General features: G+C 34.3%; 2 protein-coding genes across 2 annotated transcripts; both read left to right on the top strand.

Moving 5' to 3' along the window:
- Nucleotides 1-6,258: 6,258 nt before the first annotated feature.
- LOC127107549 (uncharacterized) lies at nt 6,259-6,918 on the top strand. Its single transcript, XM_051044840.1, has one exon. The coding sequence runs from the start codon at nt 6,259-6,261 to the stop codon at nt 6,916-6,918; it is 660 nt and encodes a 219-aa protein (XP_050900797.1).
- Nucleotides 6,919-7,414: 496 nt separating this feature from the next.
- Nucleotides 7,415-14,159, top strand: LOC127107542 (secreted RxLR effector protein 161-like). Its single transcript, XM_051044828.1, has 2 exons — nt 7,415-7,566; nt 13,697-14,159. Exons 1-2 carry the CDS (start codon nt 7,415-7,417, stop codon nt 14,157-14,159), a joined length of 615 nt encoding a protein of 204 aa, XP_050900785.1.
- The last annotated feature ends 1,103 nt before the right edge of the window (nt 14,160-15,262 follow it).

The following is a 15,262-nucleotide window of genomic DNA, read 5'->3' as shown; positions in this document are numbered from 1 at the left end:
TTGAAGTTTAGTTTTACAAGTGTGGTAGAGGGTTGATGATACACCAAAAAAAATATGCTAGTGAGATACTCAAGAGATTTGAAATGGAGGAATGTAACCTTGCTTCAACACCAGCTGAACCAAAACTGTAGTTGACAAATGATTCAAATGAAAATGATGTTGACCCAACACAATATAGAAGACTTATTGGATCATTGAGATAAATTTGTCACACAAGGCCTGACCTAACATACAATGTAAGCATGGTGAGTAAATTTATGCAGAAGCCAAAGTTGTCACATCTTTCAGCCACAAAGAGGATAATGAGGGATCTTAAAGGCACGCTAGACTTTAGAATATTGTTCCCAGTAGCATATGAAGAAAATAAGTGAAAACTTATGAACTGAATCAAGTTGATATGGTGATGATGAGGATAGAAAGTCTACAGTTGGTTATGTGTTCATGTTAGGCATTGCACCAGTTTCTTGGAACTCAAGAAAGGAACCAGTAATTGCATTGCCATCATGTGAAGATGAATATATAACATCTTCCCTTTATGTCTGTCAAACAACATTGATGGTGAATCTAATATATGAGATTGAAGGCAAGGATCATTGAGCTATTATTATGATAATTGAAAACATGTATGTTATCAATTTGTTCAAGAACCCAATTGCATATGGAATGAATAAGCATATTAAAATGAGGTTTCACTATCTTAGAGAGGAAGTAAGCAATGGAAGGTTGTTCTTGGAGCATTGCAGAAGTGAGAATTAAATAGCTGACATCATGCCCAAAGATATTCATATTGAATTATTCAAAAGGTTAACGATCACGATGAATGTAGATAGTCTAAATATATTGAATTAGGTGGTGTGTTAAAAGTATAATTCATAGTGTTTTGTAATGAGCAGAGAATGAAGGAAATGAATGTTAATAAAGTAAAGGCAAAGATGTTTTGTGTCATACCCTAAAATTTGCCTCGCCTAAAGGCATTCATTTACATTTCAAGCATTTGTATTTATCAATTTGCATCCACTCATTGATATATATTTATTAAGTATTTCAGTTGCAATATGTCCCATGATAATTTCATTTGGTTAAGATCCCATTTCCATGCATATGTCATAATTCATTAATCAAGGAGAAATTAACTTTGCTTGTGTCGTTTTGTTAAGACCAGTGCATACATTCTTATCATACATACATCTTTCATTCATACACAATTTCACTCAATTTAGAATAGTTGTAAGTCACATTCCATTTTAATTTACCATCCATGATCATTTGTCATCACAATTCCTTTTTAACAAGTAAAGTCTTAATGTTTGACTTTTGTTTCGAATGTGGATTTAAATAAATAAATATAGTTTTTTAGTTTCAGTCATGTTTTTTATTTTTAAGAAAGATCATAAAAAGGTTCGATTTCTTTTAGAATTTAGTTTTAGTTCATGATTGATTTAAGTTTTGAAGAAAAAAAAAGGTGATAAAAGTTTTTTTTTAAAAATGAACTATTTAGTTTGGAATTTACAAAGGGGTGGAAGTTGCATTCAAATTCATGAAGCTACAATTTGTCATACTACATAAATAAATTTGGTTACATGTTACAAGTCTCTTAATAGGTGACTTCCACATATTCCTAAATTTAGATATATGTTAAAGTTTGATATTTAGATGTTTGGAAAGTCAATATTATGAGTTAGGTTTGGATCACATTTTAATTAAGGAATCCATAAGTAATTACAAGTATAGACCAAATTGTTTTTCAAGGCATACATTCATACCCCTAAGCTAATAGGATTTTCATTCATAATCATTTATATTCATAAATTATTTCATTTTTTAATTTCATTTTAATGACATTTATTTGCATAATTTTCATTAGAATATTTTCTATTTCAATTTACCAATTCACATAAAAAAAATAGGACCTTCATTCATAATCATTCATATTCACAAATCATCCCATTTTATTAATTTCATTTTAATGACATTTATTTGCATAATTTTCATTAGAATTTTTTCTATTTCAATTTACCAATTCACATAAAAAAAAATAGGACCTTCATTCATAATCATTAATCTTCATAAATCATTTCATTTTTTTAATTTCATTTTAATGATATTTATTTACATAATTTTCATTAGAATTTTTTCTGTTTCAATTTACCGATTAACATAAAAAAAAAGGACATTCATTCATAATCATTCATATTCATAAATTATTCAATTTTTTTATTTTATTTTAATGACATTTACTTGCATAATTTTCATTACAATTTTTTCTATTTCAATTTATCAATTCATAAAAAAAATAGGACCTTCATTCATAATTATTCATATTCAAAAACCATTCTATTTTTTAATTTCATTTTAATGACATTTATTTGCATAATTTTCATTAGAATTTTTTCTATTTCAATTTACCAATTCACATAAAAAAAATAGGACCTTCATTCATATTCATATATCATTCCATTTTTTAATTTCATTTTAATGATATTTATTTGCATAATTTTCATTAGAATTTTTTCTATTTTCAATTGACCAATTCACATAAAAAAATAGGACATTTATTCATAATCATTCATATTCATAAATCATTCCATTTTTTAATTTCATTTTAATGATATTTATTTGCATAATTTTCATTAGATTTTATTTTCTTTTCAAATTGACCAATTTACATGAAAAAATATTACACTATTTGGTTTTTACAAATCTTGTTTCTTAATTTAAGAAATTCTAAAAAAAAAATCAATCTTCAAGCATCTTCATTCACTTTAAAATCCAAGTTTTTCCAAGACCATCCTCATTCTCCTAGTCTTATGCCTCCATCTTCAAGCCATTTCCTTCATAATGAACCTAACAAAATAAGAACTAGTTCAGTTACAAACTATGAAAGGAGAATTAGAAATTCAATTTGAAAAAAAGAGGGAAAAATAATTTGTTGTTGTAACATATACACTTTATGGTAGCCGATTTTTTCTGTTATTTTTAAGTGATCATACAAGAAAAATGTTAAAAGAGGGACATCAGGTACAGAGCAGAATCACTGTTTTGGCAACACCATTTTTGGGCATCATAAAAGCCTATTATTTTCATTACCATGAATGTAACCACAAACAACAACACATCAAACACAAACAGAACCCTAGTGCACTCAATATAAAGGGGATTAAAAAACTAAGGAGACACACTATTCAAGCACACAAGGAACAAAAAAAAACCCAGTAACATCCTAGCCAACACCGAAAGACCACCACTTTCAAAAGAAGCATTGAGAAATCAATAACAGAAAAGAAGAAAGAAATCTATCAAAAACTCTCCTTCATCAACCTAGGAGCTACAATTTCATAGCAATAGACATACTCCACACACACAATTTTTTTTCCAGCCATCGACCAGAAAATATACCTCAATAAAATCACATACGACTATCCCACACACACCAAAACGAGCAAAAAAATAGAAGAAGAGAAAGGAAAAGCAACGATAAGGAGAAATGAGGAAAGTTACCGATACATGTGGACTCTGTTTTTTTCGTGTACATAGAACCCATTTTCCCTTTGCGCTGCTGACTTTTTGTTTGACTTCATTGCTTTCACTCAGTTTTTTTTCTTTCTGTTTGCTCTATATTCTGTAACTTACCAACATCATGAGATCAGTGAGGGCTTGGGATTGTCCAGACAAAGGCCTTTTGTTACTGCGATTGGATTTGTTTATTTGCTTTGCTCCATGTTTTGATTCGCTTGTTTATCTGTATCTTTTCCTCGTCATTGACGTTCTTTTTTTATGACGTATCGTCGTTATTGTTTTTCTTCTCTGAGATGTTAACTTAGGATTCATTGGGTTATGATTATAGAAGAGGGCTATGTTTGTTCATGAATGTTTTTGGCATAGGTTTTGGTTAAGGTCGATTTCGAAGGAGAAGGGTGAGGAGGTTGTGTTTCTGCATATAGGGAACCGACCAAATATTTTGTCTTTTAGGGTTTTCCCTCTCCCCTTTGTTAAGAAAACTGGTTCGAATCATTCTGACCCGCTCCAAGCCCAGTTGTCTGCCCATTTGGGCCCAACTCTTTTTTTTATTTTTAAAAATTTGAATAACTTTTGTACTTGTATTAGTGAATGTGTTTATCTCCCAACTAGTCAACCATGCCTGGGTGGTTGAGGCATTCGCTGCTTCCCACCCGGCCATGAGTTTGATCTCTAGTGTTATCAAGTGTTAAGTTCACTTGTTTTTATTTTTTATAATTGCCATTTTATTGATTTTCTTTTTATAACTTTTTATGATTTATTTTAACCACTTTGTACCCTTTATCTAATCCCATATTTTAAATACTTTTTGATTTTTTATTCATTTCGTTTTAATTTTTAAGTGTGTTGTAATTAACCTTATTTATTTATTTTACTCGACTTATTTTTGGGGTCTTCTTACATCGAGTTTTTTTATTCAATTTTCAATGATTTCAAACTTCTATACTTTGATCATTTTAATTTAATTTCAAACTTTTGCACTAATATTCAAATTTATTTTCTTAACTAAAATCGAAAGAAAAAGATTACCTGGGTGAAAGGTCCACTCGTAATCCCGAATGTTAGGCCCAAGTTGTAAGAGCTTGCAAGCCATAAGTGTTCGTCTTCCCTCCAAAACACTTATAAATATTCAGACTTCTTTTCTTAATAAAATTGAAAGAAAAAGGTTACCTGGGTGAAAGATCCAGACGTAGTCCCGAGTATTATACCCAAGTTGTAAGAGCTTGCAAGTCATAAATACTCGTCTTTCAAGCCCAAAAATGCATTCAACTAATCAAACTCTTTTTTCGTCGTTGTGTGATTGATCAGAAAAACCTTTTCAAAAACGAAAGAAATTTTGTCTTAAGTTGATGCAAAGCAATGCTTCATCCACAACTATTTAGTTGAGATAAGTGACATTTTCCCGAATGTTAATTTGTAAATCTATTCGATGTGATGCAAACGTTCGCTCCTCACCTGTTTTGGGTAAAACAATGTTCTTCGTCGATTAATACAATGTAGCTTTTTCTAAAATCGACCCACGAACAAACATTTTATACCCAGAACTATGTGTGCCTTGAGTTCTCTATTGAGATACATAGGAACAAGATTGTGAAATCTTCTCAGGCCCATTAATAAAAAACTTAGGCTTAGTCCCCTTCGTTGCAAAAAATCCAAAAAACATCTTCTATTTTCTTTTGATCTTATTATTTTTCCCTCATAACATTTAAATCTAACACTAACACGCATAACTAACCTAATGGTTCCCTTTGAGTATAACGGACGTGAGGGGTTCTAATACCTTCCCCTTGTATAATCGACTCCCGAACCCTGATATTGGTTGCGGTGACCATAATCATTGTCGTTCTTTCTTGGGTTTTATCGATATTTCCGCTTTCCTTTTTAGGAATAAATAAAGTTCGGTGACGACTCTGTTCAGTCCATCATGCGAGCGTGCGATTGCGCTTCGCTAAGTCGTGTTCTCATTTTACAAGGTGCGGTAGATGGGGACTCTACCGGGGAATGCGAATTCCCTAAGTGAGTCAAGCCTAGTTAGGTTGTTCGTGTGCCTTTGCTTGTTTACTTGTGTGGCTTTTCTTTATTGCTTTTGTTATCTTTATTATCATATTGATATAATCTATTATATTGGTTCCATTATGCTTTGGTACTTTGACACTCTGATTGCAAACCTTGTGGGAAATACTTTTTACCTAAGTCTCGGGTAAAAACATAAGATAGGACGAGGTTGAGTAGTGCGGGTCCGCGAGATGAATTTCTCGCCGGGTTAGTATGAGAACCTTACTTAGAGTAGATCCTTGGGAGGATGTTGTCTCCCGACAAGTAAGTTGCCGTAAGCTTCGATATTTTCATTAGGATCCATGACTCTAAGGACCATTTGTAGAACCTTAATCCTTTGGCCAATTGGGAAAAATGGTTGCATAGTGTGGGTCCGTGAGATAAATTCCTCGTTGGGTCGACACGAGAACCTCACTTAGAGTAGATTATTTGGATAAAGTTGATGCCCGACAAGTAAGTTGCCACATGAAGCAAACAGTCTAATGGATCCATAACTCTAGGGACTTTTTTGAAACCCTAGACCATACCTGGTGAGAACCCTGTTCCATACGAAGCAATCAAATTTATCCATACCTCGAGCCTATGAACTTATAAAAAAAACACATTCATCCATATACATTGCATCAACATCACAAAAAGCAAACTCTTAGTTATCTCATGTTTGTTTCAGGAATTGAGAATTTGAAAATGACAACTCTAAGAAGAAACACTTTCTCACTCAAGTACAAGGAACCTAAGCTTGACAGACTACAAGGATTGATCTCTGGTTTGTCTCTCAATAAGCGTGATGATTTCAGAAAAGACTATGGGAAAATTTTGAGCCTTCTGACTAAGAAAGTTGACTATGGGATTATCAGCTATTTGGCACAATATTATGATCCGCCTCCACGTTGTTTCACATTTGCTGATTTGCAACTAGCTTTTACTTTGGAAGAAGTTGAGAGAATTGTGGGTCTAAAGTTGAAATATTTCAATCCATTTCCAAATATTGATGAGGAAGTAGGCCCAAAGAAGTTAGCCTTAGTCCTAAGTAGCAATGTCCCAACTGTTCTAGCCAATTGGGTCGAGAAATGGGATTTTAAAGGTTTTGCCACGAGGTTCTTGGAAGAATTAGCTATGAAGTTCAAGAAAGAAGGAAATTGGAAGGCTTTATATGCTCTGTTGGCTCTATTTATCCATGGAATTATGCTCTTCCCAAACATTGAAAAGTTTGTGGATCATGTAGTCGTAGAAGTCTTTCTCTCCAGCAATACTGTACCATTTCTCTTAGCTGACATTTACCATGCCCTTCACACTCAACATGAAAAGAGGGGTGGAACTTTGTTATACTGTGCTCCTTTGCTTTAGACTTGGTTCATGCAACATATGCCTGAAAAAGGCCCTTTTTATTGCGAAAGAGCTTAAATATCCTCAAAGACTATCTTCTCTCACTGCAAGTTCCATCAGATGGTATGTCAGAGAATGAGAAACCCCATACATCATTGTCAGCTGTGGGGAATTTCCTAATGTGTCGTTGTTAGAAATTAAGGGTTGCATCAATTATAACCCTATGTTATCTCAAATGCAGCACGACTACTCCATGGATGGTCCTCCTGAAGCAAAACACTTGCATCCATTTGTGCTCTTTGACATCTAAGCAAGTACTCCTAATGTAAGAACGATCCAAAAGGCTTGGTTGAAGATTGTTAGAAAGGGTAAAGAGTTCGGAAAATGGAACACTCTTGTCAAAGAATCTTACACTTGATGGGTGAAGGAGAAAGTTGAAGTAATCCATTTGCCATTTATCTTTGATGCTTTAGCTTTCCCTAAGATACCTGAGCCAAAACCTATACTTCCTGAGGACATGGAGAAACTCAATGCTAAGGTTAAAGAGCTCAAATTGGAGAATACTGAATTACAGATTAAGATGAACCGAGTTGTCTTGGAAAATCAAAATTTAAAGTATGAATGTAAGGGGAAAGCTCATGAACTTGAAGATAGTAACAAGAGATCCAGGTTATTGGAAGACCAGAAGGATGATCTTGATCATATCCTTATAGGTTCCACATTAGTGATCTAGACTAGAAAGGAAGAGCTCAAGAAAGCTTGATATAGAATTTATGAGTTAGGAAGGATGTTGGATAGGTCTCTTATGGAAAAGAAGGAAATTAAGCTTGACTTTGAAGCACAGATCCGTGAACTGAAGAGGACTCATAAGAAGTGCAAAGATAAGTTGTCTCGCAAGATCCTTCAGAAAGAATAAGCCGAAAGAAACTGCCATCGCATCGAGTACCAGTTGGAAGAAGCTAATAAGAGGTTTGCAGTTTTAGAGATCCAAGAAGGTGATGTAGCCTACTTGATCTTAAAGAATGATTGTGTGTGTTAGAGGAGGTTGTATAGAGAGGCTAGAGCAGCCTTAAATGAAGATCATTGCATCATCAAGAAACACCAAGACCTCTATGTTGAATGGAATGGTAAGTTTCTCAAATTGGCTAGATTTTCTAACCTCAACATGTTAGAACTCCCAGAAAAACTCTAAGAAGTTGATTGGTGTATGTGTCCAGAGAACACACCTCCCCAAGTTTTCAATTTTGTCGAGTTTTACAAGAAAATGGTTAAGGAGCTCACCACAAAACTTGCTACCATCAAAAAGGCTGAGATAGAGCTTAAGTTTACTTGTACTTGAATTTGAATTGCTTGTATTTGAATCTTTTGTATTTGAATTTGAATCATTTGTACTTGAATTAAAATCACTTTGTATTAGAATTTGAATTTAAATGAATGAAAGTTGTCATTTTGGGCCTCAATTATTATGCTTTTATTCTTATTCAAGATATTGCAAACAATATGTTCTGATATTGCTGAAATAAATAACAAAGACAACTAAGAGTTTTGTATAAAATGCATCCATATACGCCCATACATGCATCCATGTCATTCTTCAAACAAAACTCATTTTGTATCTTCTTCTAGTTCCACACTGAGTCCCCAACACCACTACAATAAGAGCCAATGCTTGTCAAAGAATGGCAGATCAAGAGCAAGAATTGGAGAGAGTAAGCTCAGAACTTGAGGACCTACGAGGAAACATGGGTCAAGTCATGGAGATACTACAAGTCATTAAGGCTAAGTTGGACACCCAAACGACGGTCATTTCAGAAGTCACCGGTCCTACGATTGAACCCCAACCTACAAGGACAGTGCCTACTGCTTGGCCAGTCTTCGGTTTACCTCCCGACTTTACACCTCCAGTTGAAGGCGCCCTGGCGTTGTACAATCCACTCAACAAACAATTCCTCTACCAACTATCAATGAAGCTCATCACGTGGTCCACACATTTGCACCACCCATTGTCCATGCACATGTGCAACCTTATTTTGAAGATCAACGACATGCTCCGAATTTTTCTGACGAAGATGATAAAAGGCATGAAGACATAAGAGGAATGAAGGAGAATTTTCATATTCTTGAGAAAAGGTTAAAGGCTATGGAAGGTGACAAAGTCTTTGGTGCTGCTACTAGGGAGATGTGCTTAGTGTCTGGTCTTGTGATCCCCGCGAAATTCAAGACCCTAGATTTCGATAGGTACGAGGGCCACTCATGCCTTAAAAGTCACCTTATTATATACTATTGGAAAATGGATGCACACGTTGAGGACGAAAAACTTATGATACATTGCTTTTAATACAGCTTGAATGGTGCTCCCTCTAAGTGGTACTTAAGCCTTAATCAAAGTAGAATTCACTATTTCTAAGACTTATCTGATGCTTTCATCCAACATTATAAGTATAACATGGATACGGCCCCGGATAGGAGGCAATTGCTCAGCATGTCCCAGAAAGATAATGAGTCTTTTAAGGAATATGCACAATGTTGGAGGAAAGTGGCCTCGCAAGTTGAACCACCCCTTGTTGAGAAGGAGTTAGTAGATTGGTTCATGGATATAGTAAAGCATGTGTTCTATGAAAGGAGTGTGAGTAGTGTATCGAGAAGCTTCTCTGACTTGGTTGTCGTGGGCATAAAAGTAGAGCTTGGATTGAAGAATGGAAAAATGATAACCACCACTGAAACATCCGATAACAATGTCAAAAAAACCCTGAGGTTTTCAATGTATTTTCATTCCACGCGTAAGAAAAAGAGCATTGCGAATTCAATGTATGTCTCGATTACGTTTCGATGTTGGGTTTCCACGTGGATTTAACTGTGTTCTTGGTTCTTCGACGAAGGGAGAAACCAATTTCTTGATTTTTCCTTGGCAATCGGTGTTTGATAAATTGAAAATCCCATTTTAATTTAGATGATGAATGTCTTGTGTGCCTTGATTTCATTTGTCATGATCACATGATAGATCTTTGATTACTTTTCATCAATTAATCCATTACCATTTGAATTGATTTAAATCTTTGAACATGCTTACATATTATTACATCATTCTCATTCATTTGACTTGATCTCATGCTAACCCCTTTGTTGCTTTGTATTTCCACATGTGACTTTGAGATTCAAGCTCACTCTTAACTAGCCATGCTTCTAACCTATCCAATAGCCTTGTATTGTTTGAAGTATCGTGCAACTTGTATGCTTTAGGCATGGTACATAGTTTGCAATCTTGTCTAGATTTTATTTCCATTTCCATTCATGTTGTGATTTCTTACATCCCCCCATTGCGGGTCAAATGTCCCCCACCCCATGATCATGTAATAACTTAGGTTTATTCCCTTTAGTTAATTCACCATGCATGCTAATAACGAAGATAAAAAACAAAACGATAAATAGAGCATTTCAAAAGAAACAAAAGGTACTTGATCCAACATCAAGTTGTTTTCCAAATAAAACTTACACCATTGCAACGTGAATACTTGATCCAACATCAAGTATTTCCCATTCATGCCATGATCCAGGATTCACATCTCTTATCCATTCTCTTCTCAACTTTATTCTATCTCTCTCATCCATTCTTCACACACTCTTTTCATAATAAACTCAAACACTTGATCCAACGTCAAGTTCCTTTTTCAAAACCATTTTCATAACAAACCGGAATGCAAAAATGGGGTGTACGTGCTTGTACACAATATTCAAGTACTTGGGTTGTCGGCCGTACCTAGCTTGAGGATCCGACACTTGACTTTCCCCCTTAAAACATCTAATGATCCAAACAAGTTAGATCTAGGTGCTCTGAGGGAGAAAAATGGCAGTTAGAACTCCATTTTCCTCTCAACTCCCAAGTACTCTGATTGTTGGTCGTACTTAGTCAAGGGTCAGATACTTGTCTCCCTATAAATTCCAATGATTAGACTTGTCAAACCCTTTTCACAATTCGAATCTCTTTTTTTGGATGAAAAATAGCGGTTAGGATAACATTGTCCTCTTAACTCCCAAGTTCTTGGAGTGTTGGCTGTATCTAGCTAAGGGTCTGATGTCTGTCTCCGCATATAAAATCAACCCCAATAAATCAAATCATCTTTTGCCTTAGTGCACTCTTCAAAACCTTTCAATAAGGACATGTTAGTTCCGTCCTACCGTGAGTGATGCTTAAGCCTCCATGTGTGAGCAAGTAATGTTTAACTGCTAGAGTGTGATCCAAGCGCATCCACTTTACCGCAAACACGTAAATAATTCTCGCTCCCATGACAGAGTATACAAGCAAGTGAACAGTAGCACGCGAGCGCCAATGTTGTTAAGTAAAAATAACAAAGCAAATGTTCCGTTTGTGAGTCAAACTATGAAGCTCTGATTTCCTTATTGCACGTATGAGGATACATAGGCACAAGGGCCCAAATCCTTGGCGAACACAATAACTTAAAACTTATTCTCTCCCCATCTTATTCTTTCATCTCATCCCGATAGCAAGCAACATACCGATAAACAACATCCATACACATTTGATACGAGTAAGTGGTTCCCATGGAGTACCATGGATGTGAGGGGTGCTAATACCTTCCCATTGCATAATCGACTTCTGAATTCGCTCTTGGTTGCGATACCATTATCTTGATTTGGGGTTTTATCGTTATTTTCCCTTTCCTTTGGAATAAATAAATTCTGGTGGCAACTCTGAATTTTCCGCGGCGCGACACACCCTTCATAATAACATGTACATATTCACAATCAATCAATAACATAATTAACAATCAACGATATATGCAATCATATATGCAAATGTACTCCACAATTGGCTCAAATGCATGTGGTACCATTCAGAACACTCAGTTTCATCTCGCTCCCGATCTCCACCATAGGACCAAAACAGATTAAATCGTTACCATGATCATAGGTAATGCTTCACCAGTTCCCATATAGAACTGATTACTCGTTCAGGATCCCCACCATAGGACCAAAGCATACTAAAATTGGAACGAAGTCCCTACACCATGATGCATGACTCTCAACAACATGTATTACCACCAAAAGCTTCACAAAAGGATCATCATGCACATCTCACCATTTATGCACCATATCATTCATCATACACAATAATTAATCAATGTTAAGACATCAATAAACAACAACAAACAACAACTCAACAAATGTAACTTCATAGGCATTCATGTTACTTCACCAAAATAACAACACATCATTATATAAACATAACGATTCACTAATCGATCATACATGTTAACACAAACATTGCCATATAAGACATATGATTATTATTCAAACAATTCACCAAGCACTACCATAAGGTAGCTATGTGCGTTAACTTTCTAATGCTTCAAACTTCATCTCATTTGGACTTACGGGACGAAAGTTACAACCAAAATTGTCGGACAATGCTTCAAACAAAATTTTAGAAATTTGGCTTAGGCCAATTGATTGTCAGGAAACATGTCTAGCTATTGACTTCACAAAATTTCACTTTTCCAGGCATGTCAGTTGATTATAATCCCCCTTTAATCGATTGTACTACTTATTTTTTCTCACTTCTTGAATGCATAAATCAATTGAATGGGAATGTCAATCGATTGACACTGCATTTTTTCTTCCAAAAATCCCAAATTTTCTCCCACGATCTTCATCCCTCTCATTCCAAAACCTTCATACATTATTCCAATTAATTTAACTAATTTAGCAAACCTAGACATGATTTTTAATAATGAATCAAGTTAGCACAATCATAACATACACATCACTTATTTCACCATAATTCATAGCAATTTCATCATCAAATTCAACAACAAGTTTCATCATTATCATGAATAAAACTCAAGCTTTCACACATTCATTAATGGCAGAACTTCACACAGACATATTCATGATCATTCAAACATCGATTCAATCATAACAACTCATACAAACACAAGATCAACCAATCAATTTCCAGAATTTCATCATATAACAATTTATTAAAATAAAAACTAGAAGCCTAATGAGATTAAGGACTTCTAATAACTACCCATCATGCAATACACCTAAATTGATAGCCCTTTCTCACCCTTACCTTAGATTTTCCAGCAAGATGCAAACTTCAAGCTCTAACAATGGAGTTTTCGTTTAGCCCTAGCCCTTGCTTATTCTCACCGTAAAATTTTATTTTACGTAAAACTATTCAAACTCTCTTACTACCCTCTTTTATCATTAACCTAATCTCCCTCAATTAGAGACTTCCCCCGTTACCCTCACTTATCTTTTTACTTACCACCATGCCCCTCTTGGCTCTAGTTTTATTTTAATAAAAATAATACTAATAATATTCTCCCTTTCTCCCTTCTATTTCTACTCTTCTATTTTATTCCAACCAATAAAATAAAATAATTATAGACTAATTATTAAAAAATTTCATTATCCTAATTAAATAAATAAGATAACTAAATTTCATTATTTAATTAAAATATCCATATTCTAGTTATTTTCTAATCATTCTACCAATCATCTATTTCTCACCACACCCTACCAATACCATTACACCCCATGATCACATAATTTCACTTTAATTAAGATACCAACTAATCAAATAAATTCTAAATAATTCAATTAAATAATTTGATCGAATTTGGGTTGTTACATTGGCCACATGACATACTTCATTGGCATTGAGTTTCATAAGTCCAAAAAATGGACTGCTCATACATCAAAGAAGGTATGCTTTTGAGATTTTGAAAAAAAATTCTTAAATGTAACATTGTAACATTTCCATTACTCCTAGTGAACCAATGTTGCAGTTGTCGAAAAGTGAACATGAGCAGGATGTTAATCCAACTCAATATCGGAGGCTGGTTAGATCGTTATGGTACTTGTGTAATACGATACCAGATTTGGTGTTTAGTGTCGAAATTGTGAGTAGATTCATGGAGAGACCGAATGTGTGTCACTTGGCAACAATCAAGAGGATTCTAAGATACGTCAAAGGTTCTATTAGCTACGAAATTTTGTTTCCTGCAACGGATAATGGTAGAAAGTGCAATTTACTCATATATACCGATTTCAATTGGTGTAGTGATAAAGATGATATCAAATCTACAAGTGGATACATCTTTATGTACCGTGAAACACCAATCTCATGGCGTTTGAAGAAGAAACCAGTAGTGACATTCTCTTCTTGTGAGGCCGAGTTTATTGCAACTTCGTTGTGTGCTTGTCAAGCCGTATGGTTTATGAATGTTAAATGAGTTGTGTAGTGAAGAGGGTGAGGTTGTAATGCTCATGGTTGATAACACTTTCTCTATAAATCTTGCTAAGAATTCCATTACACATGGCAAAAACAAACATTTTTAGAAGAGGTTTCACTATTTATGAGAACTTGTTAGTGAAGGAAGATTGAAGTTCGAGTAGTGTAGAAGTGAAAACCAAATACCCGATTTGCTGGCCAAAGGAGGGTCGATTGAAATATTCAAAAGATTGAAGAAACATTTGGGCATGGAAGACTTGGAGCACATGAATTAAGGTGGTGTATTAAGTGAAAAAAGTAATTCACATGCTTGTAACCGATTACTGCGGGGTTGTAGCCACTTGTGCCCCTTTGGATAAAACAAACCAATAGTTGAGTAACCGATTAATCCAAATATAGGTTCGTTCAATAATCAGTTATTGCTAGGACGTAACCGATTACAACTTTGGATTTTTCTATTTTTTGTTTGTTACTTGTACCTTAATCAATGTATTTTGTATATATATCTTATTGGGTCTCTCTGTCTCTATATATGTGTGTGTGCGCGCGCGTATGCGTATGTGTGAAATACGATAGTGGATCATCTGAATAATCTTTATCGAAAATTTATACTCCTTCAAACAATTTTCAACAAAATTGTAGTTAATTCAATCATATATTTTTTTGAGATTGATTTTGATAGACATACATATTTTTACCTTTAAGGATTTGTGCTGAAATTTTCTAAGATAAAAAGGATTACCACCTTGTAAGATGATAAATTTTCTAACAATGGAGTACTACTACCGTTTCTATTTATTTTATTTTTTTATAAAAATTGTGGAATATATGTAGCTTCTTATCAATTAATGTCAAAACATGGTTGTACACAAGTCCAAACAAAAAGAAAAAAAAAACATGATTATCAACGAAATTTCTTCGGCTAATGAAGATAATGTTTTCTTCATTTTGAAAAGTTGGAGTTTAACTTTGTTGAGAAAAACAAACTTTTGTTATTAACGTTTTTTGCAAGCAAAGTCTAAGAGACATCTATCAACATGAGATTGCTTCCTACCCTTAATCTACTAAAAATAGAATTAAAAAATAGAATAAAAAAGAAACACG

This window comes from Lathyrus oleraceus, chromosome 1, assembly GCF_024323335.1.
Source record: "Lathyrus oleraceus cultivar Zhongwan6 chromosome 1, CAAS_Psat_ZW6_1.0, whole genome shotgun sequence".
In the NCBI taxonomy this organism is placed as follows: Eukaryota; Viridiplantae; Streptophyta; class Magnoliopsida; order Fabales; family Fabaceae; genus Lathyrus; species Lathyrus oleraceus.
Note: the sequence above shows the minus strand (reverse complement) of the source record. Positions and strands in the feature narration are given on the sequence as shown.

Excerpts from the sequence above, each read along its gene's own strand:
- LOC127107542 (XM_051044828.1), top strand. The coding sequence starts at position 7,415 with ATGGAGAAACTCAATGCTAAGGTTAAAGAGCTCAAATTGGAGAATACT. Across the intron at positions 7,567-13,696 it reads GATAGTAACAAGAGATCCAG|TGAACCAATGTTGCAGTTGT; the intron begins GTTATTGGAAGA and ends CATTACTCCTAG.
- LOC127107549 (XM_051044840.1), top strand. The coding sequence starts at position 6,259 with ATGACAACTCTAAGAAGAAACACTTTCTCACTCAAGTACAAGGAACCT.